This window comes from Metopolophium dirhodum, chromosome 8, assembly GCF_019925205.1.
Source record: "Metopolophium dirhodum isolate CAU chromosome 8, ASM1992520v1, whole genome shotgun sequence".
Classification (NCBI taxonomy): Eukaryota; Metazoa; Arthropoda; class Insecta; order Hemiptera; family Aphididae; genus Metopolophium; species Metopolophium dirhodum.
In genome coordinates this window covers 34,539,596-34,559,779 of record NC_083567.1, presented here as the reverse complement: position 1 = coordinate 34,559,779, position 20,184 = coordinate 34,539,596, and the positions used below count along the sequence as shown (strand labels likewise).

Here is a 20,184-nt window from a genome sequence, read left to right as displayed (position 1 = left end):
GACTTTTGTCATTTCAATTACCATACTATTACTTAAATTGATTAAAAAATTAAGAAAGTAAAAATTTTAAGTTCCACATCATTATTGGTATTAGTATTTTTTTTACTAATATTAAATGCCTGTAGCTTATATAATGTCATAAAGCAATTGTTGCGGCAGGCGTCTTGTGAGCAGTTTCATAATAATAATGATAATTACTTAAAAAATTATGTTTATGAAAATGGCTCTCAGGGTACCTATAAAAATAATTTGTATATTCCAATAATCATAATTTATCCAAATATGAATATGATTAGATAGATGTAGACATATACATCATAATATGTATTTGAACAATGAATATACAAGGAATAGAACATAAATATTAATGTTATATAGTAAATCTTCACACAAGTTTTATATTTCGTCAATACAATATTCATTACAAAATCGGAATATAAATTGTAAAAATAATTAATTCATAACTAAAACCTACTTATAGTGCAAGTGGCCACAAAACTCGGGGTAAAATTTGCTAAACCAAGTTTTCTTTCTTAATTAGTTGGCAGTTACTTTAATTTTTGCATTGAAATTATAAATCATAGCCTAGATTACTCAGTAGCCACATTCCCTTAAACTACATGAATGCACTCAAATGCACCAACTCGATTCACTTTCCCTTCAAACTGTTGAAGAAAATCGTTGCAGTTTTACTACCTCAAAAGCAATTCAACTTTTTTAAATGGTACTATAGACAAAAAATATCGTTATTGAATTTGCTTGCAACATAGTTTTTAAAAACTGGCATCAATCCGGGACCATTTCAGAAAATGAAGGTGAAATATGTAAGTCAAGTTTTTAGCAACACGATAGCAGCAGCTATGCAATTTTGAGTTTAAGGTGGTTTATACCCTTAACTGCAGAAACTACTATAACTATTATCGAGTATATGGACAAATTATTTGATTTGTTAAATTCAAGAAAGAAATCTGGAAGTAAAGATTTTAGCTGACCATTTAAAAACACTGCTAACCCTAGAGAACATATTATTATACTCCATATGCTTGAAGTATTTAAAAATATGAGTTCTGGATACTAAAAAGTCAATGGATAAATTGTAATAATAATGATGTTACTAAGCGAATGAAATTTTCGGATGGTTGTATATTTTGTTAAATATTTTTTGTCAACTACCTATTTCAAACTTTCTGAATGATCAAATTTATTAAAAGACATGGGTCAAATTTTAACAATCATTGGATAATACCTATTAGATGTTGGTGGACAAAAAAGTGTAGGTATCCACTAGATGCAATTTGTTACCAGAAACCACGACCACCCTCAAAGTTAAATATTGAAGCATTTTTTCTACTATAAGAAATGTCATCCAGATACCAAATAAAAAACAATATTATTATTCCCTAAAATAGACTTCTTTGATTCTTATCTATAGAACTTCCCTCGATATAATATACAGGTATATTAGATAGGCGGACACATGCAATATGTATGTTGCGTCCCGAATTACTAGAATGGCGTTACTCCATACAAAAAATCCATAGTAGAATTTTTATTCTTATACTTTTCAGCAGTTCTTATAAATTATTTTTCAGCATTCACATCTAGTGTACACTAATATTATAATAGGAGTGTAACTGTGTAAGAAAACAACCAATAAATTAGAAAAAATTGTATGAAAGTCCATGGCATAAATATATGGTCGAAGGTTATATCAGAAGAATAAGAACAGTTGGAGTTTCATTGCATGGGAGATACCTAGATTGCCATATATTACTGACAAGACGTATTTACATAAATACACCTTGAATACAGGTATAGGCAAAATGGCCAATAAGGATCAACAAATAATAATAGTAATAGCAACTATCATTAAACAATGATAATACTATCTTTATTATGCGAGATTTAAATATTTAAATACATTTTAATAATAATATTGACAATAAAGATACATAAAAACAAAAAATAAGATAGTGTAAAATGTAATAAGATATACAAATTTTATAAACATAAAAATAATTGTGCAATAGTTAGATACTTCAAAATCCTGAACAATTATATAAAATTAATTCTTTTTGCTCATAAATAAGCTAAATAATTTGTTTGGAGTACTGCTAGCTCGTCTTTTATTAGTATTTGATTCTTTAGATTCTTTCAATGTGTTTTTTGCATTGTTCTGAAATCATATAAGAATTGTTAAAATTAACTATTCATTGGTAACACAACATATTATAATTTAATATACCCATTGGCGCAACTAGAGGAGTGCAAAAAGGTCTTAAGCATCCCCAAGTTCTAATTTAGCACTCTTTGTTTTTTTAGGTCTAACTATCATTGTTATAGTGAAATACCATAAATTTTTATCATACAATTATTTATAGCACATTTTAAATCTTTTTACTGATATGCATAAATTTGAATTATTTTTATAAATCTCGCAATTTGAATGAAAATAATTATTTTATTAGATAAGTTAAATATCCACATTTCACTGCATTAAATTGATATCTATACCTACATAATAAACAAACATTTAACATAAATATGTTTTTTTTATTCATGTTTTATGGCATATTACAAGATTTTTTAAGGAATATTATAGTACTTTTATAGTGCTATGAATTCCAATCCCTGCACATTATATTTTATGAAATCTATTTAATGTTTTTAGTTCACATCCATTATATAAAAGAAATTTCACAAACATTTTTTTTGGTATAAGCAATGTTTTTTTTTAGACTATGACATTATCAAATGTATTGTTTATATAAGATAGAATCTTTCAAATGTATCATGTAATTTGTAATTTAATGAACTATTTTGTAAGATATTTAATTTCACAAACTTGTGATTGATAAACGATCTCTAAATAAGAAAAAAAATATATATACACTAATACAGGGTGATTCACTAAGCATAGTCAACCCCCTTTTTTCTTCAATATTGCAGTTATTCAAAATCTGATTATTGGAATTTTTAAATATAATTTAAGACCATATTTTCAAATTCTTGAGATTTTTTGTACTACTTAAGGAGTGTCATGTGGAGATACTTCTGTTTTTCAAACGAGAACACCCCTTTTTAACTGTAAATTATACAGTGGACAATTTTTCTGAAATTTTCGACTTATCAAAATCAAAATTTGTACGGGTAGTTTTCAACTTGATGTTCTACAGATAAAAAGTCCATGGTATAAACTATGGGCTATGGTGATTTGAAAATTGTAGTAATTAATAATAATAATTTGTAAGATGGCGCATGTATAATAAATACTAGGTCGTTTTAAATTTATGTAATTCGACCCCTTAAAAATAGTTCACTTTCAACAGCCCTAATACAATCAATTTAATAACTAAGAAACACTCATTCAAATTTTGAATTAGGTACATCAACATTTTCAAATAAACTATCCACTAAACAATTTACAGTAAAAAATGTGGATTCTTATTTGTAAAACAGAAGTTTGTATCGCCACAGAACATTCCTTAAGTAGTACAAAAAAATTCAAGAATTTGAAAATATAATCTACAAGTATATTTAAAAATTCCAAAAATCAGAACTTTAATAAATTCATTATTAAAGGAATAAATGGGGGTGAGCATGCTTAATGAGTCACCCTCTATACAAAGAAATTTTTTAATACAATTAGTTTGTTACAATGATGACAACATGATTATTAAAAGTGGGTTAAACTGTTTGAATTTCAAAAGTCTATCATAGGTTTAAAAATATCTAACCAAACCAAACTCGAACAAAACGTTTAAAATTCTATAATTAATCTGAATTTTAAAATAGATCAAATTCCAACAAAATGTATCAACTCAAAAAAAAAAAAATTAGATCACGTTAAACGTTGCAAACAAGAAATGTTAACGGTGTTTGTTTTGTTATTTTGTCTATTTTATCGAAAAAAAAAATGCACTCGTCTATTATTTTTAAAGTGTAAAGTTGAATGTTCATTCTAGTAACATTATTCTTATTTTTAATTTTAATAAAATTAAAACCATATTATTGTCCGAACAGCAATTATTTCTTTTGTAATTGAATTATTTATACTTTATAGACTAACTGATTACTATATAATTATTTAGGCCTTTTTTTTGTACGTGTTCGGGTTTTTTATTATTTACTTTGTACGGGTTCGGTTTGATGTTGAAGAAATGTTTGGTTCGAGTTCGACACACGATTAAAAAATATGGTTCAAAACCATACTTTTTTTTGAGTTTGACCCTTGTTTAATGAATTATAAAATAAAAATCTACAAGTATCGTCCTACTCAATTACAATTTATGGTGCTGATAATATTTAAAAATATAAAAGACGAAATTAATTTTATTGAAATATGCATCTTTTAAGAAATAATTTAATTTACTGACAATTAATTAGAAAGCAGCATTAAGAAAACACAAATACAAGATTATGTATGTAATTGTATATACAATTATAATGTTGGATCAATTTGTAGATGCTTAAAAAATTTTAAAGTGTTTAAATTTAAATATTATTTTACAAATTAAGAAATATTTATTTGTAAAATCACAATAAAACACATACCGATAAAGAAACACGACCTCCATTTTTGCTTGGAGTTGGTGGTCCCGGTTTCTTATAGGATGTCTGAAAATAAAATAAATATAATATTAAGTAAAACAATTAAATATGTATCAAGTAATATCAAAATACCTGATTTCTATCTCTTTTCTTGGTACGATCATTCGGGATAAGGTTTTCAGTCTCATAATCACTATAATTAGCGGTTGTCTATAATATAGGGTTTACATTTAATTAATTATATAATTATGATTGGTTGTAACAAATAAATAATAACAAATCACCTTTATATCTTCTTCTGTAACTAATGAGGTATTTGGCAAGAAATTAGTCTCAGCAGCATAACAACTTCTTAAATGTGGTGGACAAAGTGAGTTGCGGGCTTGTAGTTCTGACAGTCTTTCATTATATTGTTTTTTATTATCATTGAGTCTTACTTTCCCTTCTTTTAGATCGGCAAGGCATGAGTGATTGAACATTTCACCTTCTTCATCTTCTTCTTTTGGAAATATTTTACCTAATAAGAATATAATTATATTTTTAAATGTCTATGGTTGGGAGTACATGACTAGTGGTGCCCAGAGAGGAGCCATCCGTGGTCAAGATTCAAACCGGCAACGGTATGCGTCGGAACCGATGCCATAGTCCGCTCAGTCACTCCCAAAAGCTATTTTATAAACCTCCTTATCTGGCAGATTTTTTTTTTTAATATGTCTAGTACCTATTTGTAATATAATACATAATACGCATATATCATATTTTATAAAGCTATGTACACTACAACATAATATATATGCATAATAATCTTTATTGACTTTTAATAGAGCCATATAGGATATTCTGTTCGTCCATTAATATACTCAATTAGTTTATTATAATTGGAGTTGTTAATTATACTTTAATAACACTAAGTTACAGTCTGTAATTATAATCAGACAGTATTTGAAAAGTTTGTGAAACATGACGATGTTTTACTTTGAAGCATACTATATCAAACGTTTTTATCAAAAGTATATTTAAATATTTTTTTGTGAAAATAGAAATTAAAATAAAATGACACAATTACAAGTGGAAAAACTGATCAAATATATAGATTATGTATAAATAATGATAATCAAGAACCATTCATATATTGAAAAGAAATTAAACGAGAAAATATCGTAATTTTTTTTTTTTGTAAAATTAACAATTAAATAATTGAACTAGAACAAGCAAAGAATAAATAGTTTAATTTACCTATTTAAATAAAATATGCATTACAAAATTATAAATTGTATTTAAATGTTTGTACAGGGAGATTCTTTAAATAATACTGGTAAATCATTCAATTTAATAATAATTTAAATGCAATCAACAAAAATAACAATTAAATTTCAACAACAAATTAATTGTTTGTATGATAAATTAATTATACTAATATCAAAATAAATTTTAAGTACATTTTTTGTAAAAACTTCCTAGATCAATTTTTATCACAGGAATTTCTAATGTGAAACTACTATTCATTGTCTTTTTCTCACCGCCTCATTTAATATTCATTCATTCACATTTACTTATTGTACCAATTATTGTATAGATTCTAAGTTTTCACAAAATAAATCATATTTTATATATGTATTGTATATATATAAGAAAAAAAAATAAATTTTTGGATTTTAATTTTTTGATGTTGATGATAATCAACCACATATTATAGTGTATTTCATAATTTGGATCTCGTACATGTTGCATGAAATGGCCGACACGAGACAATGTATATTATTTAATTACAAACATAATAAAGGCAAATTAAGTAACAGTAAAACCCATATTATTAATCCAAGCATTATTTCTAGTAACAATGTATTTAAGTTCATGAATATTGTATGTATTAAATTAATTTTGTTCAACAGAAGTATTAATGAATTAGAGTAGCAAAGCATATATTTAATAATATATTACGCGGACCGCAACCAAATAAAGATTCAGTTAAAATTTCAAGATATGCAACTCAAATTATTTTTATTCAATTTGTTAAAAGATTTCAGTTTTCATGTTTTAGAAATTTGCTTTAACTAGAGACAAAATTGTATGGACTCAAAATGTGTAAAACATGATGCAAGCATGCAAGATAAAAAAGGTGGATAAGTGGATGTCTCTCGGCTGTACAGTAGGTTACAAGTGGGTCACTGTAATGGATGGTGTTAAATTTGAATTCAATGATATAATATCATTGTATAAGAAAAACGATTCTGAGCGAAAACGGTCAGCCAGCCTATGATATTATTGTGAATAAAGTAATTTATATATAACCTATTTACCAGTGGAGCCTTGTTTTAAATTTTCAATCCTTAGCCATAAAAGTTAAACATTTTATACATTTTTAATTATAAAATAATTAATAAATTATAAATTTGATAAATGTTGTCAACATTTGAACTTTAAATGCTTATAAAAAAAAATTGTGCCTATGTATTTTTAATATTTTTCAACTGCTACTAGAACGATATATCAGGAGCCTTATATTAAATTTTGACGCTTTTTTACCCAACAAAAAATTTTTTATTGATATTTATAGAAAAAAAAACTAAAAAAATTGAAAACTGACAATGTCCGTAAACCACTCAAAAAGAGTCAAAATATTTTCAAAATTTTATGGTGTATAGAAAATGCTAATATAAACATTCAGTGAAATTTTAAAGTATCTACAATCATTCGTTTTTCAATTACAATAAAATAAGAAAATTTTTACATGAGAAATCAAGTGAATATCAAATGTTGTAAAAATATAAATTTCAGACGCTCATAAAAATTTAATTTAAGTTTCTTGTAGACATTTTTTTTTTGATAAAGGTAGACAAACTTATGAGTAATCTTTTATTACATTTTAAAATCTTAGATTTAAAAAGAAAAATTTTTATGAATTCTCAACTCAAAATAATTTGCTAATTTTCGTGATTTTTCCGTATTTTGTCAAAATTTGAACTTTAAATGCTTATAAATAAAAACTGTGACAAAGGATTTTTAATTTTTTTCATCTGCCTTTGAAACAATAACCTAGGAGCCTTCTATTAAATTTTCAAGCTTTTTTACTCAACAGATAAAATTGTATTGATATTTATAGAAAAAAAAACTAAAAAAATTGAAAACTGACAAGGTCCGTAAACAGCTCAAAAAGAGTCAAAATATTTTCAAAATTTTATGGTGTATAGAAAATGCTAATATAATATTCAGTCAAAATTTCATGTCCCTACGGTCATTCGTTTTAGAGTTACACCAAAAACCAAAATCGATTTTCTCGAAAACATATTTTGCGTAAAAATTCTCGTTTTTTCTTAATTTTTCTTTTGTTTTTCACGTCGCTTTTGAAAACTACTGGGAAATTTTTACTTTTGACCCCCCAAAGTACAAACTAGATTCACTTTCCTATCAGAAAAGTTACTGTCGAAGAAAATCCAAGCACTTTTACTGTCCTAAAAGGTGATGACAGACACAAAAATAAAAAATAAAAAAAACACACATCATTGTAAATTCAATACATTCATCGCTTCGCTCAGAATCTAAAATGACAAAATTTTTCAAAATATGGCATGTAATGACTTTTAAAAATGTGCACCAAATTCATACACATTGATAATAAGACAAGTAAACTATCCAGATAAGGGTAAGGTTCATCATAAACCTTGGTAGCTATCTAACTATTTCTTTTCTTTAGCCATTAGTAGCATAGATATTTGAAATATTATTTTTGATTATTATACATTTTTCAGAGGTAACTAAAAATTAATTTTTGATTGACATATAATTTGTCTTTATAGTAAATAGGAATAATTATTAAAGTATTAAAATTATATGCATTAATAAAAAAGAATGTCTCTCCTCAAATATGAAAAAAAAAAATTTGCTCCATGAAATTGGTTTGATTTGACACTCATATTTTAAACCCTCATGGTTGTGCAAAGGCTCACTTTGAATATGCAAACCTATATATTTCTGGTTTTTAATAATAATTAATAATGACTAAAGATTGAAGTTTTAAATAATATAAGTTAGAAATTATCATTTTTGATATAGTGAAAAAATATTTAAAATAAGTCAAGTTTTTATTTTGTATGGGTATTGAAATAATTAGTATTAATTTATTATTATTATATTAGGTAATATGGTTTTAATTAGATACTAGTCAAAAATATTAATAATGTTAGATTTTTGTTAGTAACGCACCAGACGATAAGCTGAATTTTTTACCAATTCCTGCAGGCACATTTCGTTTACTATCTGGATAACAACGAGTGGTCTCTTCTACTAGTGATCTAAAATTATAATACAACAAATGAAAATATTGTATTGTATTGTACAAATATATTGTTTGTTATAAATTCTTACCTGATTTGACTAGCTGAGCTGGACTTTGGCAGTGTAAAAGAATTATATTTTGGGAGAGTGGTTGCCTGTAAGATAAGTGTACATAAAAATAACAGTTTAACATCTTACATGTACGATTCATATATTTTTTAAAATACTTACGGTTTCAGAAATAATTGACATTTCAAACGGTAATGACATTGTAGATTCTCTTCTATCTTTTTGTTGTAACCTTAAATATTTTTCACTAACTTCCCATAACTGCTGACCAAGTTCTTTAATGTGAATTTCATCTTTGGTTATCTATTAAAAAATTATCTATGTTAGTAGAAATTAATAGAGAACTTACATAACATACTTTGTCTTTGTATTTTAATAGCTTAGCTTCAAAATCTTGATGAATTTTTGCCTCTAAATCTTTACAAAATTGTTTCTAAAAAGAAAAACGCATTTGGTATTAATATTTACCTATTATAATAGTTTTTATTTCTTTACCATTTGTTCTCGCTTTCGTTCAAACTTCTTTTCGTATTCTGAAGTTACATATTCTTGAGTTTTTTGTTGCACTTTTGTCATTTTATAAACACATTCCGTTTTCAATGTTGACATTTCGGTTTCCAAATGTTTAATGGTTTCTTGTTGCCTGAAATGAAATATTTTTTTTTATTGTTCATAATAAATTTAATAAAATTAATAAATTACTTACGTTTTTGATAAAGCTAGTAATTTGGTATAAGCATCATTGGATTCATTATTAGTATGATTCATTATTTGTTCAGTTCCTTGGGTTTTTAAATTGATAATAAACATTTTCAATGCTTCAAATATTTTTTTCACCCTTTCAATAATTGAGTTTACATCACAGTTTTCAACACGAGCCAACTGAATACCATTTTGTTCGATAAATGTATCTGCAGAAGTTATAACTTCGATTAATGAATCATGAGGAAGATCTACTATAGGGTTGTTTTTAACATAATCAAATGAATAATTCAAACATGTTTCAAAACAAGTTTCAAAATGTTTTCTTTCTTTCTTTAGTATTGATTCAAGTTCAACTTTCACATCTTTTAAGTATTTTATTTTCTGGTAAATATCTGTTATTGAGTCGTTCTTCAGTTTAATTTCAGATTGCTTATAGCTAAGTTGTTTTTGAGCTTCCAACAATTTTTTATCCATTGTATCAATTTGTTCAGTGGATTCTTGACTCAAGTTATTCAATTGACATTTCAGTTCATTCAATTTTATCATCAATGACATATTTTGGCATTCTATTTCTTTATTTTGTTTATCTAAATCCTGCAATTTATTTTGATTTAACCCTAAATCAAATTCACGTTGAACTAAACATTCTTTAAGTTTATTTGTTTCGTTTACCAAATTATTATTTTCATACATTAATAAATTGTTTTTTTCTACTTGTTCAATTGAACATTTATTCTGTTTAACTAATTCCTCTTTCTGATTAATAAGCTGTACCTCAACTTCTTGTAGTTTTTTATTGGTTGCTTCAAGTTTTTGAGTCAGATTGTGTTGAATGTTCTCTAATTGTACTTCTATTACAGCCTTTTCGATTATTATTTTATCATTAATTTCTTCATACTCAAGCAATTTTTCTTTATTAGCAGTAATAACATTATCTTTATCTAATAAAATACTCTCAAGCGCATCTGTTTTATTTATTAAATTATCTCTTTCTGAGATTAAATCAGTAATTGTTTTCACGTGGGTGTTATATTTACTAATGTATTCATCAATTTCAACCTGGTTTTTATTATATTTTTCTTGTAATTCAATATATTTTATATCCATATCCTCAAGTTGTTTCTTTGATTCCTGGTGTAAATTTGTTAATTTCAACTGGCTTTCATTGAGTTCAGATACTAAATTTGTCTTCATTGTTTGTAATTCTTCATACTCTTTTTCACAAATAAGAACTTTTTCTTGCAATGATTTCAAAGTATATTCATTTATACTCATGCATTTTTGAAGTTTATTGGTTTCTTCTTGTAATTTATCTTTATCAGCATTTAATAAAGATATTGTTTCTAATTGTTCATTTGACTTTTCTATTTGTTTCTTTAACTCATTTTGTTCAAGAATTAATTTTTCTTGAATATCCAATACATTTGTTTCTTTGATTTCTAGTTTCAGGGTAAGATCTTGATTTGTATTTGTTAATTTAGTAATAGTTTCATTTAGTTGCAATTCAGAAAATGACTTTTCATTATTCATTGTGTTTATTTTAGTTTCTAAATTTTCAATAGTGTTACTGCAATCATACAATTTTCCTTCGCATAAATTAAATTTGTATTCATTGTGGGATAAAGAATCCTCAAGGTTTTTAATTTTATTTCTAAGACACTCTTTTTCATCATTTAACTTAATAATATTATCTCTCTGCTCATTACAACACTGAATTTGATTTTCCAACTCCACATGTTTGTTGTTCAAAATTTGTTGCACTTCAATAATTTGTTTCTGTAAGCTTTCTTTAGAAACTGAACATTCTGATATATGAGCATTGAATAATTTGATTTCTTCTTCTTTTTGTAATATAATGTTCTTTAACTCTTTCAATTCTTGTTGTAAGTTAATACATTGATTTTCAGTATAATCAACTGTTTCTTTCAATTTATTATTTTCTTCAGTGGTTTGTTCAAGGTTTTTTATTTTATTGCTAAGACACTCTTTTTCATCATTTAATTTAATAATATTATCTCTCTGCTCATTACAACACTGAATTTGATTTTCCAACTCCACATGTTTGTTGTTCAAAATTTGTTGCACTTCAATAATTTGTTTCTGTAAGCTTTCTTTAGAAACTGAACATTCTGATATATGAGCTTTGAATAATTTGATTTCTTCTTCTTTTTGTAATATAATATTCTTTAACTCTTTTAATTCTTGTTGCAAGTTAATACATTGATTTTCAGTATAATCAACTGTTTCTTTCAATTTATTATTTTCTTCAATGGTTTGTTCAAATTGCATTTGTTTTTGATTTAATTCTTGACCACTTGATAATAATTTCTCTTCTAGTTCATATTTTTCCAAATGTAACTGAGAAATTGTTTCTGTTAGCTTATTACACGTCATTAGCTGTTCGTTCAAATCATTCTGCTTTTTCTCTAAAGTGTCTTGTAATTTCTCAACCCTTATTAAACACTGAATATTTTGATTTTCTAATATATTTTTCATATTATTAAGCTGACATTGAAATTCTTCATTCATAGTTTTTATTTGCAATTCATCATTCCTTAAATTAGTTTTAATTACATTATTTTCAACCAAAACTGCATTAAGTTGTTCTTTTAACTTATCTAAATCTAATGTAGATTCCAGTACTTTTGCACATAAATTGTTATTTTCGGATGATTTTTGTTGCAAAACTCCATTAAGATCATTTATGATTAGCTGTTGGCTACATTGTTCTGATTGTAGTGTTTTAATTACACTTTTTTGATTGTTAATGAGTTTCAGTTGTTGTTCTATTTCATTTTGTTTACATTGTAAAATGTTTGCATTTTTTGTTTTTTCATCTTTGAGATCTTTCAACTCGTCAAGATAATATTCCAAACAGTTTTCCATTTCATAATTTTTTTCACTAAAACTTTTCTGTTGTGTTTCAATTTCAATTTTTATATTTTTTAAATGAGATTCTAACATAAGTTTTTCTTGATACATAGTTTTCAATTGTTCTTCTTGAGTACCAACAATTTGGTAATTTTCAGCCATTTTTTCTTCATAAAAAATTATAATGTGTTCTTTGTTTGCTAAATTATCTTGAACATTTTTCATATTATTTTCTAAATCCATAATGTTTTGATGAGATAGTTTTTCTGAATTTTTATATTCATCAATTATTGATTGTAATTTGTTTACCTTTTCGTCGTGTTCTTCATGTATTGCTTCAATTTCTGTATTAGTTTTGCTTAAAATTAGTTCAATCATAGTTTTTGATTTTTTCACAGAATCTAATTCAACGGACAATAGTTCTATTTGCTTTTCTCTTTTATTTAATTTAGAGCACAGGGATTGAATATGATTTTCATTGTCTTTGATAGTATCTTTAAGATGCTTAATTTTTGATTCTAAATTATTATTTCTCTTTTGATATTCTTGAAGTTCTTTTATTTTGTTTGAGAATCGGTCTATCAGTTCATCTTTATGAGTTTCATAATCATCCAACTTTTTTTCCAATATAATTATTTTCTCATTCAATTCTTTAACATGAATTTTAGTCTAGAAAAAACATAAAATAAAGAATAAATACAATTATATGATATTACAGTTGTTATCAGTTAACTGGCAGACTATTAATGCCATAGTCAAATTATTTTCTAAACACATTAATTGTTATTGTCCTGGTGGCTGATATGAAATAAAATATGAAGAGTATTTATTAAATTATAATCAAATATTGCTACATTAGTTTTTTTAATTTTAATTGGACGCATGTATTTACAATTTTCTTTGTCTTATTAAAGTGTAACATGGAAAATTTGTGTTTAGTAGAACTAATTTTGTGTTTTTTGTTATACTCGAGGCTATACTAATATACTATACTGTGTTAAAAGTTAATATGCCAGACAATAGGTTTTCGTCTGTTGACGCATACTTCCCACCAATGAACTGTGTAAAAAAATTAACTATGACATTTTTGTAAGCGTTTAATGATATTTAAATTTTAAAGGGACTTCTGAACATTTTAAAATTGTAATATTTTAGGTACACAAATTAAAATAATAAAGATAATTTTTAATTATATATGCTCTATATGCTAAAACATATTGCAAACGAGTTTGCAACAAAGTACCACATTTTATGTCTTTGTTGTCCTTGCTATCATATGTAGCACATACGACATTTTTGCGACATTCGCTATATGCTCAAATGGTCAAAGTATCAAACACATCGAGCGTCGGTGCAGTCGCACCTAACTATCGTGTGATAAGCGCGTATATCAAGTTCGAATGAGAAAAATTATATTTTGCAATTTTTTTTCATAACGTAACGTTTTTTGATTTTGATTCTATGTGCCAAAGCAAAGACATAAAATGTAAAATCCTACTAGATGCCAAAAATAATATTTATACATTCAAGTTATATAATAAATTCAAATAAAATTGGTTCTGTTGAACACAAATTTGGTATATTGTACATTTGTAAAATGGATACACCACGTGTGTGTGTATCATCTTTTTAATTGATCATTAGTGCTCCTTGAATTAAATTTATATTGTTATAGTACACAGAAAATATTATGTTATGTGTTTAATTATAATATTACAAAGATAAACAGCACTATGTGTTAAGAATTGTAAGGTGTTTGATACATTGATGTGACTAACACTATACCAGGTTAGATATTGATACAACCATACTAATTAAGTAGCTAATATAATAATAAACAAATTATAAACTATGAGTTATATGTTTAGTATGAAGGAAATCATAAAAATAATATTTTTTTGAAATACTTACATTTGAAAAGTCTTTTTTCATTGATTTGTACTTATGTCGGTACTTTTCTTTATCATGTGTTATTTCTTCTAATTTTAAACAGCTTAATTCATTAAATAATGTATTTGAAGATACAGCATTGGTCTCTTGGCCGCTTATATTTGTTGGATTATTTGTAATTGATTTATTACATAGCTCATCTTTTAACGACTAAAATGAAAACAGTCATACCTTTTATTAAACATAATATTTTATGAATATAATAGTGTTTGAAATTTATAATTTGAGAATACTGCAGAGCAAAACTATTTGAAGTTTTTTAAAATTATATTTTTTTTAGGCAACCATCACCGGTTAAAAAATAATTAAAAATATCAATGATATTAAACATGAATGCAGCATTCCTATGTTCATTAAACATATAATTTTAAGACAACATAATGTAGATAGAAACATTGGTTTACTAGCATAGAAGTTCCTTAGCGATAAAGAAACTAGCATTTAAACAAGATAAAGATACATAACAAAGGTATTAGTTGTGTTCGCTTACAAACTTAATGTCACATCTATAAGTTTATTTAATATCTATGTAAAAATCATGAGAAATCATGGTATTAAGTTTTTTTTAAACTTACAGTTATTTCGATGTCTTTTTTTTGTATGGTTTCTTCAAATAATTTCAAGTTTGATTTTAACATCATATTTTCGTTTTCAATATTGTCAAACATTAAAGTAAGATTATTATAATCTAAAGTTTTCTTTTCAAACTATATACATAAAAAAAAATTAATAAATTAGCTATAAAATTACAAAGTTAAGTATTTAGGCATTAGAGAGTAGTCTGACTGTAATTTTGGTGAGGGGGATTTCTTTTATCTCAAAAAAGTGAATAAATACGCACTACAAGGTAGTTCTTTTATAATGACACATTCATTATTTCAAAAAGTATGTTTTTAAAATTATTTCTTTACATAGTTCCAAGTTATATTAAAACGTTTTTTACTTTTTTGAATGACAACATAGAAATTTAATTTCATATTCCAAAGCAGAATATTTTTCTAAGTATTTTAATACATAAAAATCGAATTTAAGATGAGTAGTTTATGAGTTATAAGGATTTAAAGTTTAGATGGTCGGAGTGGAATGGTACGGGGTTACCCCACAAAATGTTTGTCCACTACTCTGCTTGTCTAAACTTTAAATACTTATAAGTAAGGACGAGTAGTTTATGAGTTATAACATCTAACTCATAAACTACTCGTCCTAAATTTGATTTTTATGTATCAAAATACTTAAAAAAAATTTAGGATAAAAATATTTTCAAATATAATTTTTAAATAAAAACGTAGTTTTTTTAACAACTTGAAACTATGTAAAAATATATTTAAAAAATGTTAATATTTTTTGAAATAATGAGTGTTTTAGGATAAAAGAATCACTCTGTATAGTATTAGGGTATAAGTACTTATACTATGTATTAGGCATAATACAAGCCATAACCTGATTAAAAAATGAATGCAGGATTTTTGTTAAAATGCAAATTTTAGACATGTTTAAATGTTTTAATTCGAAAGCCACCACTGACAGTCCAGACATTATTTATAATAAATCATAATTTACATACTTTTCCATTAAGGTCTTTATGTTTTTTATCAAGTTCAGTTACTTGTTGCTTTAATTCATTGCAATTCATTTCCAAATCTATTTTGTCCCGGTTTAATTTTTTTATAGTTAAATCATTGTCTACTTTTAAACATTCAGGAGACTGGTTTGGTTTAGAATATTCTTTGATTTCATCTTTCAATATTTGTAATATTTTATCTTTGTCTTCTAATTTATTACCTAAATTAAAAATGTTAAGTAAAAAACAGTAATTTTTAAAAAGTAAAAACAATTTATTTTTTTTATTTTTATTTTATGCATTATGGAAAAAATATAATAAGCTATATAATGCATACTAATAAAATATAGTTCCAAAATTTGGATTAACCTTATATTAATTATATTTCCAATGAAATATAATTTATTAGTATTTTGCTTAAGCAAATGTATATTTTCAGATAACTAAATATAAATCTTAAAATGTACCTATTTATATTTGATTTTTATAGTATAATTATTTACTTAGTTTTGTATTTAGATCTTTGAAGTATTTAACATTTTCAGCCAACTTGTAGTTTTCTTCACATTCATTTTTATAGTCTTCAGTAAGTTTGATAATAAGTTTTTCTTTTTCTTGATTTATTAAGGATTGAGATTTTGGTGACTAAAATAAAGGTTATAAAATTATTTTATATAATTATTAGTAATAAATTATAAAATATATTAAATACAAATAAAACCATTTATTGTTTATTATTGTAAGTTTCAATAACATTAAGTACTATACATATATATAAGTATTTTGTATGATTTAAAAAACTGGGAAGACAAACGCCCTATAATCAAAATACACCGAGGGACAGAACATCTGCAAACTCAATTTGTTGATAAGTTCATTTAATCCCACAAGGTATATCATAAACGATATACTCTTGCTAAACATAAAAATGTAGTTTATTAATTATAATCAATTAGTATTTTTTAATAACATTAATTAAATTGTTTTATTTTTAACTAGGTATAAATAATGATGATTTTCATTCATGAGCAAAGCATCTTAAACAATAGAAAAATGTATTCATATCATAAAATTTCACTTTAATGGGTGATATATTATATAATATGTAGTGTATTTTGATTGATTAACAAGTTCATTAGGTATTAATATATGTAATTTTGATTATATAATTTTTGAGCAGAGGTATTGAATACATATAAGGGATTTTTAATTTATATTTTTCATTATGACACTAACATTTTTTTTTGGAATTTAAAAAATTGTTTCTGTTATAACCTAGTAAACCTATCTATCAAATATAACCTGTTTTTCAAAATTGAAATCGGTTAAACCAATTTCTTACAGTTTTTTTTTGTTCTTCTAGGCTAAAGCCCTTTTCATATGAGATTGAATTTATACTATAGACATATAAATATATAAATATTTATATGTCAATGATTTATACATGTACAACACAAAATTGGATTGGCTGAACACAAATATATATATAATGGTATGGGAATACTTTAGAAAATGGGTTATTAATTTAGTTACTAATACCTGACAAAATTCTTGTAAATAGCTTCGGCGCATTGATTTTGACTTGATTGGTGTGTCGTTATTTGAACATATTTCTATACAATATACATACAAATGTATAAAATACAATTATTTATTTCAATAAGTGTAATATTAAATTAAAAAATAGAAATAAAATTCTTTAGATTTACCTGAAACATTAATACAAGTATGCTTAGAATCACTTATCAACAGTAGTGCTTCAGAAATATTTTGTTTGGTGAATAATAATGATTGTGTAGCTTCTAAGAAATTTGCTAGTAACACTTGCTCTTCATTATTCATTCTTTCACTTAACTGATTTCTGAATTTGTCATTAGTACATTTTAATAGTGCATGTAGTAAAACAATAACACACGCATAAATTGCATTGTCTTCATTATATAAGTCTTCATAGTTTAGAACTTCAAACTCACAATAGTTCACTGTTTAAATTTTTTTTTAAAAAATATTTATTAAAATACGTACGAAAAAGTGCACTTTACAATTAAATAATACCTTTTATAGTGTTGTAAACTTTTGTATCGTCTGTGCTCAAAGCTGAAGAACATTTCAAACAAAATCTATTAAATTAAAAAAAATTAAAATATATTTAATATTTTACAATAATAGGTTTTAATTTGTAATACAATAATGTTGAGTTCCATAAAAAAAAAAAAATGATTAATTCAATGGTTCACTAGGGTTGAATTGACCAATCATGGGCTACTAAATCATGTAGAAGAGACAATTATTGATTGGCTTAGGTACTATTGATTTATTTAATGTTTAGTGATTGTTTATGCGACTCAGCATATGTATGCTAAATATTATATAAATTAATATTGTAGTAAGGTTTACAAAAAAACATTTTTTAATATATTGGCAATCTATGTTTTATGTATACTCATTATAGTATTACTATATACCCTCAATGGTATAATTAATATAGGTAATAAATGAAACACAATACTTACACATCATCAGCAAATTGTTTAAACGATGAACTTGATATAAGATGTTTTGTATTTGAATATTCAATGTTTTTAAATTCATCAAATAAACACATCTGAAAATTATTGTATATAATATTACATTATAATTAATAAAGGTACATAATAGTATATTAGTATGTTATAATTGTTATCAAGTAAACACAAGTAGGTAATATTTTAAAACTAAACACAATTTATTTTCATTTCATTAGTTTAATATATTGTAATATATATACCATATTGTATATAATATCAGCAACACAGATCAAAAATTTAAACAAGTAATCAATAGAATTTGAAGAGGTTGTACCTATAAATGAAATAAACTATTTCGTGTATACCTACTGTTTTTAGTAGCCATAATTATTATGACTTTTTAATAAGTACCTACACCAGTAGATAATATAATATAATAATTTATTATTGTGCATTATTATAGCTCTGGTTATATCAGTATTGTGGTAAAGTTGTGCAGGTATTAATATTAAAATTTAAGTATGATAATTATAACTACTTGTAACACAAAAATAAATCATGTGCCCAATCGGAACAGATATCAGTAAGGTAACAAAAAACATAATTTTGTGTTAGTTATTGCGTCTAGCTACGCGAGAATGAGAACTTATTGTTCCGAGACAAACAGTATATTAATATGAATTCCGTCTTGATTCAAACGGTAATCCTTTGATTTACGGAGAAATAAAAACAATCACATTCGACTTACCCAACGAAGAATAATGGATTCGAAATTTTCCATTTTGGTTTAAATTATCAGGTACGTGGATAAAAGAGCACGTAATTCACTGGTCATCAGTATTAAATATTATTTGAGCGTTTCAGATAGTTTATTAATTCGGCTTTTCGTTTTCGGTTTCGGTATGAGTATTGAGTATAATACAAGAGCACAGAACAGAATGAGATTGAGATTCAGAGATTATGACCGTTAAATATACGTTAAACCGTTGAACTTGTCTGACACTTTGACGACTGACGATTGCGACGAACAACTTACTGTATAATGTACATATATAATAATATGCGTATTATACAACAACTGTCTACAATATACTACGACAGTTGTACGACACTACGACTGCAACGGTCTACGACACTAGTCCGTGGTCCGTGGTTATCAGTAAAATTGACCGTTATTCAGGAATTTAGAAAATGTAAACAACAACAACAACAAACTGTATTCCAAAGACGCCACAGAAGCATATCGACTGTTGACGCTCTTTGGAATAAACTTGTCAACGGGTGCGGCGCGGCGTCTGGCACTCTGGCTTCGGTCACGACTGATGTAGTGATGTGGCTGAGTGCCAGCACGGACAGGTTCCACTATTTCCCGGATGGGTGACCACCGGGTTTTTAGTGGCAAATCTTTGCCACACACACGTGTGTTCCATATCAACCGTACCCTCTCACACAATATTTAAACCTTCCGCTAAAGTATTACATACCTTCTTTGTTTTCTGTTTTAATAATTTAACCGACGACGCCGCGGGAATAGCTTTCGTATTATTGCCGCCATCGTTAATCTATTAATTATTTGACATCGATGATTAATACAAATATTTAAAACATACAGGCGTTAACCACAATGGGGGTAGACAAGACAATCCACCGACAGCCCGATACTTACCCCCTTACAGTTATGTAGGTATACGTAAG

The 20,184-nt window shown here is 25.6% G+C and overlaps 1 protein-coding gene across 2 annotated transcripts; it reads right to left on the bottom strand.

Moving 5' to 3' along the window:
• Positions 1-1,848: 1,848 nt before the first annotated feature.
• LOC132950090 (putative leucine-rich repeat-containing protein DDB_G0290503) lies at positions 1,849-19,585 on the bottom strand. Of its 2 annotated transcripts, none has more exons than XM_061021311.1 (19): positions 19,238-19,585; positions 18,496-18,587; positions 18,038-18,102; positions 17,692-17,964; positions 17,522-17,595; positions 16,486-16,627; positions 15,986-16,203; positions 14,997-15,128; positions 14,383-14,571; positions 9,602-13,140; positions 9,391-9,538; positions 9,254-9,328; positions 9,058-9,198; positions 8,917-8,981; positions 8,755-8,843; positions 4,836-5,068; positions 4,684-4,761; positions 4,555-4,617; positions 1,849-2,176 (listed from the first exon to the last, which is right to left on the bottom strand). In XM_061021311.1, exons 1-19 carry the CDS (start codon positions 19,268-19,270, stop codon positions 2,066-2,068), a joined length of 5,760 nt encoding a protein of 1,919 aa, XP_060877294.1. In that variant the 5' UTR covers positions 19,271-19,585; the 3' UTR covers positions 1,849-2,065. The 2 variants fall into 2 exon arrangements, with proteins under 2 accessions (XP_060877294.1, XP_060877295.1); XM_061021312.1 differs by having other exon boundaries at positions 8,779-8,843.
• Positions 19,586-20,184: the final 599 nt, after the last annotated feature.

Excerpts from the sequence above, each read along its gene's own strand:
- LOC132950090 (XM_061021311.1), bottom strand. The coding sequence starts at position 19,270 with ATGGAAAATTTCGAATCCATTATTCTTCGTTGG. Across the intron at positions 18,588-19,237 it reads AATCCATTATTCTTCGTTGG|ATGTGTTTATTTGATGAATT; the intron begins GTAAGTCGAATG and ends AATAATTTTCAG. Across the intron at positions 9,329-9,390 it reads AACGAAAGCGAGAACAAATG|AAACAATTTTGTAAAGATTT; the intron begins GTAAAGAAATAA and ends TTTTCTTTTTAG.